At 47.4% G+C, this 14429-nt stretch overlaps 5 protein-coding genes across 7 annotated transcripts; 1 reads left to right on the forward strand and 4 right to left on the reverse strand.

The window, feature by feature from the left end:
* Positions 1-1102: 1102 nt before the first annotated feature.
* On the reverse strand, positions 1103-3488 carry LOC128303325 (probable trafficking protein particle complex subunit 13 homolog). The gene is made up of 4 exons (XM_053040250.1): positions 3391-3488; positions 2941-3328; positions 2417-2858; positions 1103-2339 (listed from the first exon to the last, which is right to left on the reverse strand). The coding sequence occupies exons 1-4, from the start codon at positions 3425-3427 to the stop codon at positions 1908-1910; spliced, it is 1299 nt and encodes a 432-aa protein (XP_052896210.1). The 5' UTR covers positions 3428-3488; the 3' UTR covers positions 1103-1907.
* Positions 3489-3951: 463 nt separating this feature from the next.
* LOC128303166 (microspherule protein 1) lies at positions 3952-5825 on the forward strand. Its single transcript, XM_053040030.1, has 3 exons — positions 3952-4106; positions 4187-5552; positions 5630-5825. Exons 1-3 carry the CDS (start codon positions 4012-4014, stop codon positions 5720-5722), a joined length of 1554 nt encoding a protein of 517 aa, XP_052895990.1. The 5' UTR covers positions 3952-4011; the 3' UTR covers positions 5723-5825.
* Positions 5826-5898: 73 nt separating this feature from the next.
* Positions 5899-7417, reverse strand: LOC128302052 (26S proteasome non-ATPase regulatory subunit 4). Its single transcript, XM_053038767.1, has one exon. It carries the CDS (start codon positions 7349-7351, stop codon positions 6116-6118), a length of 1236 nt encoding a protein of 411 aa, XP_052894727.1. The 5' UTR covers positions 7352-7417; the 3' UTR covers positions 5899-6115.
* A 345-nt stretch (positions 7418-7762) lies between these two features.
* Positions 7763-9404, reverse strand: LOC128301160 (mitochondrial-processing peptidase subunit beta-like). The gene has a single exon (XM_053037508.1). The coding sequence runs from the start codon at positions 9313-9315 to the stop codon at positions 7897-7899; it is 1419 nt and encodes a 472-aa protein (XP_052893468.1). The 5' UTR covers positions 9316-9404; the 3' UTR covers positions 7763-7896.
* A 193-nt stretch (positions 9405-9597) lies between these two features.
* LOC128302469 (xenotropic and polytropic retrovirus receptor 1 homolog) lies at positions 9598-13965 on the reverse strand. Of its 3 annotated transcripts, none has more exons than XM_053039298.1 (6): positions 13829-13965; positions 12847-13000; positions 11368-12779; positions 11068-11310; positions 10866-10999; positions 9598-10055 (listed from the first exon to the last, which is right to left on the reverse strand). In XM_053039298.1, exons 1-6 carry the CDS (start codon positions 13895-13897, stop codon positions 10016-10018), a joined length of 2052 nt encoding a protein of 683 aa, XP_052895258.1. In that variant the 5' UTR covers positions 13898-13965; the 3' UTR covers positions 9598-10015. The 3 variants fall into 3 exon arrangements, with proteins under 3 accessions (XP_052895258.1, XP_052895260.1, XP_052895259.1); XM_053039300.1 differs by lacking the exon at positions 9598-10055 and having other exon boundaries at positions 10569-10999; positions 11368-11540; positions 11733-12779; XM_053039299.1 differs by lacking the exon at positions 9598-10055 and having other exon boundaries at positions 10569-10999.
* Positions 13966-14429: the final 464 nt, after the last annotated feature.

The raw sequence follows: 14429 nt of genomic DNA on the forward strand, positions 1-14429 counted from the left end.
ACCATCATTGCGGGCGGATCCTTTATCTCGCTCAAACTTTCTGCCGGCCATACATACTTTGTTGTAAAAGCAAGAATGTAATAAAAAAACGAACAAACAAACAAATGAAACAAAACTGAAAATACTAACAGCAATGCAAATTAATTATTGTCTTTCGACTCTTAAATTCGCGATTTTCGTTTCGCAACAAGCACCATCCGAAAGTATTTTTATTGATAAAACAATACGTAAGTATGATCGGGGTGTATTATTTGATAAACGTGGTTATTTTTGAACATTCTGCTTTAAGAACTGTTTCCGCACCAAATCCATCGTTCCACGCACATTATTTTCGTGTCTTGCGCATGCGTTAAAATCTCCACCAGTCGATGAAAACAGTGCATATCCGATATCCCATACAAATCAGCTGTTTTCAGATTTCCGATACCAAGAGAACATGTTTTTCAAGAGATGACATCTTCAGCGTGGAATAAATTTGCCTATCCGTATTGCATCGCATACTATCAAACCCGTGAAGCGATCGCTAGTGTAAACTAGGCGTGGCATAAATTTCCCCATCCGTATTGCATTGCATACCATCAAACCCGCGAGAGCGATCGCTAGGGTAAGGAAGGTGGATGAAACGGCATCCTCGCCCAAACTTTCCATCGGCTGCTACGAAATTCCATATAAAACCGGCCGTTTTCAGATTTGCGACACCAAGAGAGCATCCAAATCAAGAGGTAACATGTATGTCCCTGCAGCGTGCATATAGCTGAGCCGCTCTCGCGTGTTATCATTGCGCGTGAGAGAGGAGTTTCCCCTACGTTGGATATTTTTGCAGGGGTTTTGGGGACTATATTGACATATTCAGCGTGATGTTGTTTGGCTCGTTTGGTATCTCATATAATTGTCTCATATATCTCGTATAATATAATATAATATAGTCATTGGCAAGTTATCGTTGCCAGCAACAACATTTGACGGTCATTCGATAGCTCTACCGAATTTGTCAACGCATATAGCTTTTCCCGAACAAAGCTACACCGAGCTGGACTCGTCAATACATACGACGCGAACCCTGCATCGCACACCATCGCTCTCTTCAAGGTAAAGAATCCCCTCTCTCATTCGCATACCTCTCTTATCACGAGGGAGGCTTATCACACGGTGCTCGCATTTAGCATCGGCAGCCGATCTCGCTCTCCCCATTCGAGCGATACGATCGCCGTGTGTGGCTATGTGTAGCGTGTGTGATCTGTATCCACATTTTACTCAGGCGAGGGGAACTGTTTGCTCTTCGGTATGATCGCCTTGTGTGGCTATGTGTAGCGTGTGTATGCACAACTGAGATAATCAGCTGCGTACCGTCGGCTGATACGAGATTCAATACAGAACCGGCTGTTTTCAGATTTCCGATACCAAGAGAGCATCCAAAACAGGAGCTGACATCAATTCCCCTCCAGTATGCATATTGCTGATCCGCTCTCACGTGTTATCATTGCGCGTGATCGAAGAGTTTCTAATACGTTGGCTATTATTGCAGGGTTTTTGGGGACTATATTGACATGTTCAGCGTGACGTTGTTTGGCTCGTTTGGTATCTCATATAATCGTCTAAAAAAAGCCAGAAATGGTAGGCTTCAATATCCTGAGGATGTCGTGCCGATAAAGAGGAAGGAGTTTGAGTACATTGCATACTTCTCTTGCGTAGCCGTGTAACCGGGCCGATATAGCTAGTCAAATAGAAACAAATGTTTTATATAACCAAGGATATATAAAATCCAAGGATATTTTTAATCAATGTTTTACCTTTTTAATTAGATTTCGTGCTATAAATTAACTCTGCTGCTAAATTTCCATAACTCGCACAAACGGCACAAATTGTTTGGGACCCCCGCTGGTGTGGTTGTATTTGCTGCATTTTAATTAAACCGTTTGGGGAATGTTTTTAGCGCTGCTGCTAGCGCTACTGTATCGAACGTACTTATCCAGCTGGAAGCAATCCTCCCGATAATCTTCGTCCACCACAAACACCTGCAGAAAGTTGTCGAACTCGTACTTGCGCTTCGTGAACACGTCCGTCAGTTGCAGCGCGGAAATCGCAATCAGTCCCAACCGTACCGGGCATACGGTCAGTGAGAATTCTTTCATCTGACCGGGTTCGATCGCACCGAGCGCAAACTCGGTCACACCGGTGTAACCACAGCCTGGTTTGGCCTTCGTGTTGAGGCTCATCAGCAAATCCATCGATCGTTCGCTTGTGTTTGTCACCCGGCACCGGAAGTTAAATCCCTCGCCGATGCGCACGGTACTGTTTGCTTCGATGACGCTCAGCCGAAGGTCACTGTATTCCAGCGCCTGCAATGATGGAAAAAGCGATTAGAATTAGACCTCCACCCACAAATCCCATGGGGTTGTCATGGTGAAATGCTTACACAGCGCTGTAGTTGGCTGGTCTGCAAGCGTCCCCTCTCGCCCAAATTGGAACGCCACACAATGTCCAGTTTGCCTATATTGTTGGCCGCCTTCAGTGCACTCGGATCACGTGCAATCTCCGGGATAGGTCGAATGCAGTACAGAAACTGACAGCTATTCTGGGGCTGAAGCATCGTTTTCGAGCAAAACACAGATTCACCGGATGGCAGCGCATTCAACGAGATTACCGTATACTGCTCGGAACTTTCAAGCTCGACCTTTTCGAGACAGATTGACCCGACGGTAATGTTCTGTATCTGTGCCTCCAGATACACGTCGTCTGTTTCGGTATTATAAAACATTGTCTTCACGTCTAACGGTTTGAGCACTTGAAATTTGAAGAATTTACGAAACGACGTCTCCAACCCAGCTGGTGTCATGTACGAAACCTCGCAAACCAATCTGGAGCGATTCAAATTAAAAACAGATTTACGCTCAGTAAAGGATAATTCGACAACCATTTATGCGCCCCATCTTCACTTACATGTGCGTTCCAATTTCCTTCACCTCATGATGAATAACATCGTCCATCGTTTCCTCCGGATTCAACGTAACCGGGCCCGTCTTGTCTGCGTGGATCGGAAGACTGACTCGACTATTGTTCGATTGCAAATCGGCCTTTACGGACACGTTCGTGACGGGATGGGCCCGACAGTTGTGAACGCACACGTAGCTAGAAAACGTTTCGCCAAGATAGATGTTGCCGAAGCTCTGCGGCAGAAGCATAAACTGTCCAGCCGAAATCGTTTCGCAACCAGCGACCGAAGTAGCATCGCTGTGTAGAATTTTTTGGAACGAATACTGTGGCACATCTTTCGGTTCGGCCGTCAATATCTGGGGGCTGATCAAAGTGGGTCGTGTGAGGCGCATCACTACAAAGGAAAGAACATTACCAGAGAATCGGAACAGTGATACATAAATAGCAAAACCTTACCTTTGAGTGCCAGCAAATGTTCCGTTGGTTCAACCATTGTTTCTCAGTTTTTCTGGGCACTTTTCCACACGAATACACTGCTACAGATCCGCTCTTGGGAGATTATTTTGCCAAGAAAATGTAAACATTGTCCGATTTGACAGCTACAACTGGATTTTTTGACAACATCAAAACATGCAGCATTTGGAAAGTTGGAGACGTCATCTATGTGTAAGAATGAAAAGCTCTTTTAGAAACAGTGTCATCTATGTGTAAGACTGAAAAGCTCTTTTAGATACAGTGTCATCTATGTGTAAGAATGATAAGCTCGGTTGGATACAGTGTCATCTATGTGTAAGAGTGATAAGCTCGGTTGGATACAGTGTCATCTATGTGTAAGAATGAAAAGCTCTTTTAGATACAGTGTCGTCTATGTGTGAGAATGATAAACTCTTTTAGATACAGTGTCATCTATGTGTAAAAATGAAAAGCTCTGAGACTTTTTCTCAGAGACAGTTGTCACCGTCTGATTGCACGGTGAAACGTCAAATAATGAGAAAATAAATAACAACGTCAATTGTTTGGCTTTTATTTGTGACGCGCTTGGTTTCTGGCTGTAATTTTACATTAATTCGACTTGAAATGGATGCAAACACATCCATCAGCACGGAAACAACGATGGAGTGTTCTACACCAACGAGTGCTTCCGATTTGGCGAACGATCAAAAGCGACGCATGTGAGTAGATGTGAAGGATGCATTAACCTGCTGGACGGAGCGTCTACTGAACCACTCCTATCTATGCTTTACTTCATCAGCTCTTCTAGATCGATCAAACGGAAGCGTTTTGATGATGAAATAGTCGAGTTCAGCATGAGCAGCACACCGATTCAGCAGATTAAAAGTGTCGGTGGTAGATCCCGCACACTCTCCCAGTCGATGCCACCACTGGGAACCGTGCCTGGTCCGGGTCAGGTTGGTTCACCCGGCCCTAGTACGACCGGACCGACCGGTTCACCAACAATCCCTACCGAACCAATGCAAGTGGCTGCATCCATTTTGCAAACACCGACGATTCCGGCAGCGGTCGTTGCACCACCCCCACCACCAACACCCACGGTAACATTACCACCACCGCCAACTCCCAATCCAGCCACCAGCATCCTCCAACAGCTGAACTCGAATGCATCCGTCAACGATAAAAAGCGTGCCCTGAGAAATAGTAAAAAAACGAAGAAGAAAAGTGCATCCCAGCAGGTAGCGACCAAAGATCTTGGGCGCTGGAAACCGATGGATGATCTGGCCCTGATTACAGGAATCTTACAGACGAATGATTTGCGCACGGTGCACCGCGGCACTAAGTTCTCGTGCAAATTTACCATCCAGGAAATGCAGATACGCTGGTGTTCGCTGCTGTACGATGAATCAATCTCACGGATCGCGGTATCGGCGATGCGTAACATGCACCCGGAGCTGGTGGAAAGTGTGCAGAGCAAGGCGCTCTTTTCCGTTGCCGAGGAAGAGTTACTTGGGACGATCAAATCCAGTGAGCAGCCCACGCTCGAAATGTTCCAGGAGCTGCTGAACAAGAACTCGTCCGTGTTTTACCATTCGCGCACCGCCAAGAATCTGCTCAACCACTGGCAGCTGATGAAGCAGTACTCGCTACTGCCCGACCAGCCCGTTCAGTCGCTGCCGAAGAACGATAACATGTTAAGCTTCTCCGATGCGGAAGATCTCATGAACGACGCCGAACTAGGCGATCCGCGAGACGAAGCGCTCGAGACGGAACTTGCATTGGCCGACCGAAAAAGCAAGAAGGAAATCAGGCACCTGGAGAACGAGCTGAACCGTTGGAGCGTGCTGGTGGATTCACTGACCGGGATTGGCTTTTCGCCCGATTTCGACAACCAAACGCTGGCTGCTATTCGGGGCCGTATGGTGCGGTTCTTAATGCGTTCCCAGGAGATCGTTCTCGGCCGCTCGACCAAGGACAGTACGGTAGATGTTGACCTATCTCTAGAAGGACCAGCCTGCAAGGTGTCTCGCAAGCAGGGATCGATCAAGCTCCGAAGCAATGGGGATTTCTTCATCACGAATGAAGGCAAACGGCCACTGTACATCGATGGACGGCCATTGCTCTGCGGTCATAAGACGCGCCTGAACGACAACTGTGTCATTGAGGTAAGCAACACACATTGAGGCCGAACATAAGGGAATCGTTCCCTCATACACATGGTGATTTTTTCCCTTGCTTACAGATTTCGAACCTTCGCTTCGTTTTCTTGATCAATCACGATTTCATCAACGCAGTACGACAGGAAAGTGCCAAAATGAACATTCCTCTCAACTGAGCACGGATTGTTGTGTTGTGGATGTCTCTTTCCATTGTAAGTCGATGAAACTTGCTTTTCCTTTGAATCATTTGAGAGTAATATACACCAATAAATACTATGAAATGTATCAAAATCTGTGGTTCAATTTCTCTTTAAAAAAGGATTCGAAGCCGACACGGGGCTGCTTAGTAGGTAATTCCAGCTTTCATTTCAGTACAAGTACATACTCTATGATGTTATCGGTATCCTGCTGTTAGGTCCGATAGAACATGGTTTTACAAAGCGATTTGAATAGTAAGGAAAGGATATCGAATTCGCACACATTCGTGCATCAAACTTATCAAGTAATTTAGTTGCGGGACATCATCCATCCTTCCCGAGTGTTCCCGAACACAAAAGAATGAACCGAATCTACTTTTTGCTCTCATCATCCTTACTATCCTTACTGTCGGACTGTGACTTCTTGCTGCTGTCCTTGTTCAGCGAACCGACCGCATTGCGTACTGCTTCTGACTGCGGATCCACGCCGGGCAGGTTCTCCAACACGCTCATCAAGTATTCGGGCGAAACACCGACGATGTCGTGCTCCTCCACATCGACTTCCATCGGTGTGTCCTTCTCCTGTTTCTGCCGCTTGGCCGGCTGCGAGATTGGTTCCTGAGCGTCCTGCATTGACATCTGCATTGCAAACGCGATCTGTTCCTCTTCCGTCATGTTCGCAAAATCCGGCATAGAATCATCCGTAGGCATAATTTCCCCCGTCGACAGTGCCAGTGCTCGCTCCAACATTGCTTCTTCGGCGTGCGGTTCCGAACCGGCGGCCCGTGCAACACCGGCACTAGACGATGCGCCGGCCGTTCCCGCCGACGCACCGGTCGCTTCCTTGTCACCTCCGGCAGTGGCCGTACCATCCGCGGCACTGTTGGCCGTAGCTCGACGCTGTTCCTCTTCCTGGCGCAGTCGCTGTTCTTCCATCGAAACACGCAATGCAAGGGCCAGCTCAGGATCTTCGTTCGGATCAACGCCAAACTCGAAACCGGCTCCACCCAAACCGGCCCCACCGCTGCCATCTTCACCCTGTATGATGGGCGACGAAATGAGTGCCTCGGAGAATACGGAACCGCGCGGAACACACACCAGATGGGATCCAGTACCGTCCTTACCGTTCAGCACGTTAATAAACGACGTGAACGTGTCGTTGTTCTTCTGGTGATCGCCGAAACTGACAATGTCCACGTTCACTTTTTCCTTCTTGAGCTTTTTTGCCAGTTTCACCAGTTCGCCCTCGTCGTGTTCTACCGGCGAACCTACAAACACGACAATACGCATCTTGTGGTTCTTGCCCTGGCGATGCTTCAGTACCAAATGAGCGATACGCAGTCCCGTCATTAGATTTATGTTTCCATTTGGATTGACCAGATGCAGCTTGGACAAGATGCGACCGACGTCGCTGGTCAGCGTGGCCAGAACCTCCGTTGTGTTGGAAAGCGTCATCAAACCAACATTATTCTCCGGGTTTGAGCGCACCTTCGACAGACACACCAGATTCACACCGTCCTTCTGGGCGTTCAGTCGCGTCGGGAAATAATCTCCGTTCCGCTGGTAATCACTGTTATCGAAGCAAACCATCGTACTTTCCAGCACCATCTTGTTGCTGTTACTGAAGGCTGTGCGTAATTTCAATCGAGATTGCTTTGTGTACGAATATTGATGTCTCGGTGTGAACTGCAGCGAAAGACGGGAGATGTTGAAAATTTTTATAAAAAGGCCAACACAAGCACTGATAACGCCTTACCCCTTGCTGGATGGTATAAAATTAACAGCTGTTTGGGCACGATTGCATGGAAACAACAATTTACGCTAGCACAATCCCGAATCGTACAGACGAAAAATAGCAATAATATTCCAGACCCAAAATGCTTCGTAATGACCGAATTGACGTTTCAGACAGTTTGACAGCTGCGAATGACAGCCCGAAGTCGCGCATTACTTGCAACGTTTCCGAAGGGCGATGAACATTTTGAATGAAGCTCTGATTACAGTTTTAATTTGGTACCTATTTTCGAATGCATCGTATTTCCGGTGCAATAAACGCTATATGTTCACCAATAACACATACATTTTACTTGACTGCTACATGATAACGCTTGGTTTGCACAAATTTAGCTGCGGAGAAATATACCGTTTCTCCCTTACAGCCGAGTCCAGTACATGGACGAGCGGATACGCATGTAGTCGGGCAGGTTCTCTACCGGGCCCACGGCTGCAACGGCCGGGCAACGATCGAAGATGTAGCGCATGGCGACGTCACGCACATTCGATGCCGTCACATTCTCGATGCGACGCTCCACATCGTGCAGCGGTTCACGACGTCCGTGTTGCAGCACCTGGCGACCGATGTCCTCACAGATCGATTGTGGTCCTTCAAGCTGGGCCAACAGGCGGGTCTTCAGCTGCCGCTTTGCACGCTCCACCTCACCATCGGTGACCATCGTGCACAGACGCATCCATTCGTTCTGCACGTTAAACAGCATGTCCTCACACAGCAACGGGTCGCACTCGAAGTAGATGCCCCACAGTCCCGTATCGCGGTAGTTCAGATTGAAGGACTCGTAATTGTGGCACAGCTTATCGTGCGCAGAGGCGACGGCCAGCTTCGAGGCATTGTTCACACCGCCACCGAACGAGCGATCCCACGATCCGATCAGCGCACTTGCCACGGACAGAGCGACAGCGTCCGAGCTGGACACTCCACATCCTTCAACGGCCACAGCAACATGAGCCAAGGGCAAGGAATCGTCGCGGACACGCACCTCCGAACCAGTGAAACGAACTGCAGACAATTGCGGTGGCTTTCCATCAAACGTCGACTCCACCTTGCCGAGGTACTTCTCGGCCAACTTCTCCAGTTCCGACTGACGAACGTCACCGGCCGCTGCCAGCACCATCCGCGGAGCTTTGTAATGCGCATTGACGTAACCTCTCACATCGTCGCCCTTGATTGAACGGATATTGCTGCTTGGGCCAAACACGGTGTTACCGAGCGACGTGCCCTGGAAGGCGGTGGAGTGCAGATGGTCGAACACCACCTCACGCAGATTGCTAGCATCCACCTGCTCGATCTCGCCCAGGATAACTTCGCGAGCCCGCTTCACATCAGCATCATCCAGCCGGGGGTTTTGTACAACATCAGCCAGAATTTCAACCAGCTTTGGGACATCCTTCGAGAAGCAGCGAGCCGTGAAAGTGGTCTGATCGCGACCAGTATTCACATCCAGCTCCGCACCCATACTTTCCACCTCTTGTTCCAGCGCGGACTGTGATCGTTTGGTCGTTCCCTTAAACGCTAGATGTTCGAAAAAGTTTGCCGTGCCGTTGTTGTTCTTGTCTTCGTAGCGGGCTCCGGCATCGATGAACAGGCCAACCGTGGCCACCTGCGTCGGAATAGATTCACTCGCTACGCGCAGACCACTGTCCAGTGTGGTTACCTCGGTCGCTGGTTCGTTCGACAGGGCGGTACGGAATGCGGCCGCATACGTTGATCCGGCACGGCTTCCGGCCAGCAACGTTTGGCGTCGCACAGCCGTGGAAAGTTTCAACAGCGAGGCCATTTCTCCGTTTCCCCTTTTTGGGCACTCTGCGCTGCGATGGTGAAAAACCTGGTGTTACGACAAACTTTTCGTGTTATCGAAAATACCTCTTTTTTGCACTTTTCTTCTTGTCCTTTTTCTACTGCTCAACTGTCACGAACGATAAGTTTGTGACAGGTCCGTCATGGTTGAACCACAAGCGTTAGGGTGTTTCTACTACAACAATTTGAATGTTCCGTTGGAATAGTTTCCTTGTAAATTCAATTATAAAGGCTTCTTTTGCTAACATTTTTACGACCGTTTTATTCTCCAAAAATATTGCATTACATGTCCAGAATACGAACAATATTTTTTAACTTATTTAACACATTTTACGTCATGTTAGATATTTCAAATTGTACAGCTTTTTCATTATGAATCCAACTGACAATTTACTACACAGTACACTAATAACTAAACTGACACATTGCAGCTATTGTGTTAAATCGTAGCCTTGGGTTAGATTATTACTTCGCGACAGCAAATTTATTTGATCGTTGTAAAATAGCCTCACTTCCTGCAATGCGGGTCAAGTCGTTTAATTTGGCGACATTTGCCACATTTCGTCTCAGCCAATTCTTCCTTCGTGGTCGTGCCCAATGCGTGCGCTTCATTTGTCTACAACTTTTGCTTCAGGTGCGTCAGGGAAAACGAATCCTTCACACACCTGTTTGCCAATTCGTTAAATTTCCCACTGGACCCGCCTTTTAGGACTGTCGCTGCTGTGGATTGAGAAAATGGAGAACGAAAAGAAAACACAAACACACCAAAGCAATCCAGACAAAGAAAAGAGGGAGAAGATTTGATCAGTGGTACGTTGTATAAAAACACAAAGAGGTAGGAAGGTTTAGTATCCTGGATGTTAGGATATCCAGCATTCTTCACACAGGATTGCTATGGTCGGTAGGATGTACTACAGATTGAATTGATTGGCATTCACGTATGAGAACAAAGTGACGGAGAATTAAGATTAAAGATATTTCAGACATGTTTGGAAAGTTTAAGTGATGTACGTCGAGATGTACGATCAAGGATGTTCCTACAAAGCGAATACGCATCAATCTACTGATGAATAACTTAAACTACATCTAGAAAACATAACATGACGCTGTTACTGCCCAGATGATACAGAAAGTAAAGCTATTAAAATAACCGGAAACCATAATGCTGAAACCATAATGTTTCTAACCGGAAACCATAATACTACTACTACTACTACTATCGCTATTTCTAAGTACTTAAAAATGTCGAAACTTTCGTTCCTTCTCAACAAAATGTGAGGATGAGTCATGAAGATGGTTACGTTCAAACGATGCCGCAAAATAAACCATCCTTAAGCGTGGGTTCCAAAAATGTGTTGTGATCCTCGCGTGTGTTGAATGATCAACGGGAACAATACAGACTGGCGAAAAATAGGACGAAAACATACAATTATGAAACAAAGCTCGCAGTGCAAACACGGCCCACATGCACTACCGCGTTGGAATTCACATGAAACGCAAAGAACATTATTACGCAAAGCGCCACGTTACATGTCCAAGTCTTCGGTGGATTCTGCTTCCCGGAGTAGTAGACGCTGTTCTGACTTTTTCTTGTTTGCCAACTTCTTGACCGTGCGTCGATTCCGCACACCATCTTCCTCGTCCATCATGCGTAGTATTGTTGTCTATGTCAAAAGCATAATTGAATTACAATCAAAAAGAGCTAATTGAGGGCTATTCGTGAACGAGCTACCTGGTCGGAGCAATCCATTGGAGCAACTGAAATATCACGCACGGCACGGAAGTTACCGCAATTGTTGAGATGTTCGTTTTCCAGCCGGAAGTAGTTCCAGATAAAGCGCCGAAACACCTCCAGCGGACTAAGGATCGATACGATTATTTCTCGATCGATGTATCCCATCTCGATCAGGCTCATAGAAAGTGTCCACCCAAAGCGCAATATGAGATCCTCGACGATGGAGAAGTAATAGAACCACTGAAAATGTAACACGAATAAGTAATACGAACGCTTGTCGCAGTAATGCACACTCACATTCGAGCCATAGACGACTTCATCGCGCAGAAACTTGTTATCACTCGACTTCGAATCGAACAGACCCCAATCCATCTTAATGTCCCAAGTATACGCGTAGCAGGACGACACGATCGATGCCACTATCCACAGGTAAAACCACGGATTGTCCGAACTCTTCGCATACTGGTCCCGTGTCGCTTGCGTGATGGAGGAAAAAATGACCACAAAAAATGATGTCGAATACTTGAGCGCATTCGCCAGATGGGGATGAGCATCGCGTGTATCTCGAAACCGTCGCAGGCACTGCGCCATGCGGAACCATGCCGGCAGCATTGCGACGACCGGCCGTATCCAGAGCGAGTTGTTGATGCACTGATTCGGATCCTCCGCGTGGCTCCAGTTACTGATCGTCGAGAAGAAACAGATGAAGTACTGCAGATCCAGAAATGCCGGAACGATGCTGTTCAACTGATCCGCTAGCCAGAAGTCGGCAAAGTTCACGTAGAAGAACGGCGCTAACACAATCCGGCTTAAGATGCGCAACGTCCAAAAGCGTGCCTCGTGGCGGAAGGTTTTTGTTGGATTTAGCAGAAATCCCGCCATCAGCAGGTAAAGAATCAGTGGGCTTAAATACGCCGGTATGGCCAGTGCGTCCGCATACAGATAGCCCAGCACACTCATCGTCCAGATGACACCGAAAATGGATGCCAGCTCCATGATATGCTGCTCGGACAGATGGTTACGTGGATCGAGCTCAAAGATGAGCACGTGGTTAACGCCGGACGAGCGCCATCCGTACACGTTGATGCCCCACAGAAACATAAACTCCACTATCAGCAGCGGACCGCGAAATAGTCGAAAAGCTACGATCCAATCATCACGCCGCAACCGGAACATTGCAGACAGGACGACGGCCACACAAAGCACTATGAGCGAGCCGGAAAACAGGCCCACCTTAAACGTGGTCCAGGGACTCTGTTGCTCCCCCAGCGGTGGTACTCGCAGGCGCTTCATGGCCCGCTGCCGATCACCACCTTCGATTTCGTTCGTCACAATGTTCTCTGTTTCGTGGATCAACCGATCGATGTCCTTGTTAACGTAGAAATGGGCCGATTCGACATGTTCCGCACGCCATCGCGCACCGAAATCAACATTCAGCAGCTTATCATGCTTCTTGAGGATCTTCCGGAAGCCGGTAAAGTTAAGATTTTGATAGTTCTGGAGCAAAATAAGGCTCAGATAGAACTCACTAAATGCAAGCTTCAGTTCCTGGATCTTGCGCACGGACACGTTCTTCTTACGCAGCAGATTCTTTTTCATCTTGTGAAGATTGTCTTTCTTCTTTTTCTTCGTACTTTCTTCCATCTCAAGCGTTTCGCTCAGCTCCGTCCGAAGATTGGCAAATTTGCGCGTAGCTTCGGCAAGTTTTTCTGCGAACGAAATCGTGGACCATCATTAGCGGGCAAACTCGTCTGGAACTCGTCCCGGCACACTTACCAGAATAGAAAGTGTTGATTTTGGCAAGTTCACTATCACAGTAGTGGAAAAACTGTTCGTCGAATTTGGCAAAGTAGCGCGTCAGCACTTCTGGATCGACCAGTTCGGCTGACGGCGATTGTTCGACGGCCGCATACAGTTGGGCCTTCATCTCCTGAAAGTGTTATGAATGATATATTTATACAAATTTTAAAAATAATTTCCATAAACTACAGTAAACAGAATGAATATTTAGTGAGGAGGCATTCAAATTACCATTCGATTTGAGGGCTCCTGGATCTTTGAAGGTTCATGAACCTTTAAAAAAGAGATTCAGATTCATTCCTTCAGTCCAAAGATTCAATCAGGTTCATGAATCTGAATCAGATTCACCCAACACTATAATAAACACACTCATGTACACAAACTGGAGAGACCTCGTCACCGGTCGTCCTCAGAACGTGCCTTGAAAACATGTGTTTGACACAGTACCGAAACCCATTCAAATGTCAATCTCGGCGAATTGTATTTTTGTCATTCTTTTTACCCGTTCTTCGGACCAATCCGGCCAGAATGGAATCGTTGAACAGGAGAACGCAATATGAGCGGAAAATCAAAATTGCAACCATTGCCTGTTTTTCCCTTTGAACAGAGAGACAGAACTTGTCGCACGCGGGCATCTTGGCGGGAACAGCTGACGTGCATTGTTTACACACGTTCATGGTCGGGCCACTTTTCGGGGGTGGTTTTTGTTCTGTTCTTCTTTACACATCCGTTCAAATCCCGAATCGGCAGCGAAGCGTAACATAAACAGTGCAGTTCGCGTCTGCGCAGATGCCCATTACCGATGAAGTTTCCACACTCGCGCCACAGCACAACGCGCTTCGCCCCCATATTGGCCAAGGGTCACAGGATGGGTCAAATAGTGAAGAATCCATTTTTCCGGATGGTGTCACTTTTCTTCCTGGAGCAGCCCCAAAACCGCGACGGAAGACTCGCTTACCTCGTACTGAATGTACTGTTTGCGCCATTCCGGCGTGATGTGGGCGGCCAGATGTTCCGCAAACTTCATGGTTGTGAATGTGGATGATGAATTTTTGCAGTTGGAAATTCAGTTTACTATACCACCTGCCGGACGAACGCAGTTACTACCGCGCACATCGCACGCGAGCGTGTGTGAGACACTTGTATCAGATGGGAGACAGTACTTCAACTCGCCACAGCATCATCGACACCGTCGACTGTGTCGGGAGGTTTTTTTTCGTACGATTCGTTGTGTCGTGCCAAGAGCACAAGGTATCGAGGAAAGGGTGGAAAACAACGAAAAGCGCTTGCGGGAAAATCGTGCCCGATGACAGATGAATGCCTTTTTCAACGGTGTTGCAGTAGATACTAATAAATTGCCATCAACAAACGAAACAAAAGTCGCCAAAGTGTGAATTCACACGCAGAAATTTCAAAAGAATGTAATTAATAAAAACCAGCCGGAAAAACCAAATCCAGAATGGCGAGCGCGCCATCTCAAAATCATTGCAGAGAGCAACTGTCAGAAACGCATGTCCACCCATCGTCACTGATGTGCGAGCGCAAACTGAATCAGATGG

This window comes from Anopheles moucheti, chromosome 3, assembly GCF_943734755.1.
Source record: "Anopheles moucheti chromosome 3, idAnoMoucSN_F20_07, whole genome shotgun sequence".
Lineage (NCBI taxonomy): Eukaryota > Metazoa > Arthropoda > Insecta > Diptera > Culicidae > Anopheles > Anopheles moucheti.

What these genes read in the sequence shown, in the direction of transcription:
- LOC128301160 (XM_053037508.1), bottom strand. Translation starts at nt 9,315, where the DNA reads ATGGCCTCGCTGTTGAAACTTTCCACGGCTGTGCGACGCCAAACGTTG.
- LOC128302469 (XM_053039298.1), bottom strand. Translation starts at nt 13,897, where the DNA reads ATGAAGTTTGCGGAACATCTGGCCGCCCACATCACGCCGGAATGGCGC. An exon ending in AATCAACACTTTCTATTCTG is followed by an intron (nt 12,780 to 12,846) that starts GTAAGTGTGCCG and finishes TTTCGTTCGCAG; the next exon opens with AAAAACTTGCCGAAGCTACG. An exon ending in TCCACCGAAGACTTGGACAT is followed by an intron (nt 10,056 to 10,865) that starts GTAACGTGGCGC and finishes CTCAATCCACAG; the next exon opens with CAGCGACAGTCCTAAAAGGC.
- LOC128303325 (XM_053040250.1), bottom strand. Translation starts at nt 3,427, where the DNA reads ATGGTTGAACCAACGGAACATTTGCTGGCACTCAAAG. An exon ending in AAGGAAATTGGAACGCACAT is followed by an intron (nt 2,859 to 2,940) that starts GTAAGTGAAGAT and finishes GAATCGCTCCAG; the next exon opens with ATTGGTTTGCGAGGTTTCGT. An exon ending in CCAGCCAACTACAGCGCTGT is followed by an intron (nt 2,340 to 2,416) that starts GTAAGCATTTCA and finishes CCATCATTGCAG; the next exon opens with GCGCTGGAATACAGTGACCT.
- LOC128302052 (XM_053038767.1), bottom strand. Translation starts at nt 7,351, where the DNA reads ATGGTGCTGGAAAGTACGATGGTTTGCTTCGATAACAGTGATTACCAG.
- LOC128303166 (XM_053040030.1), top strand. Translation starts at nt 4,012, where the DNA reads ATGGATGCAAACACATCCATCAGCACGGAAACAACGATGGAGTGTTCT. An exon ending in AACGATCAAAAGCGACGCAT is followed by an intron (nt 4,107 to 4,186) that starts GTGAGTAGATGT and finishes TTACTTCATCAG; the next exon opens with CTCTTCTAGATCGATCAAAC. An exon ending in ACGACAACTGTGTCATTGAG is followed by an intron (nt 5,553 to 5,629) that starts GTAAGCAACACA and finishes CCTTGCTTACAG; the next exon opens with ATTTCGAACCTTCGCTTCGT.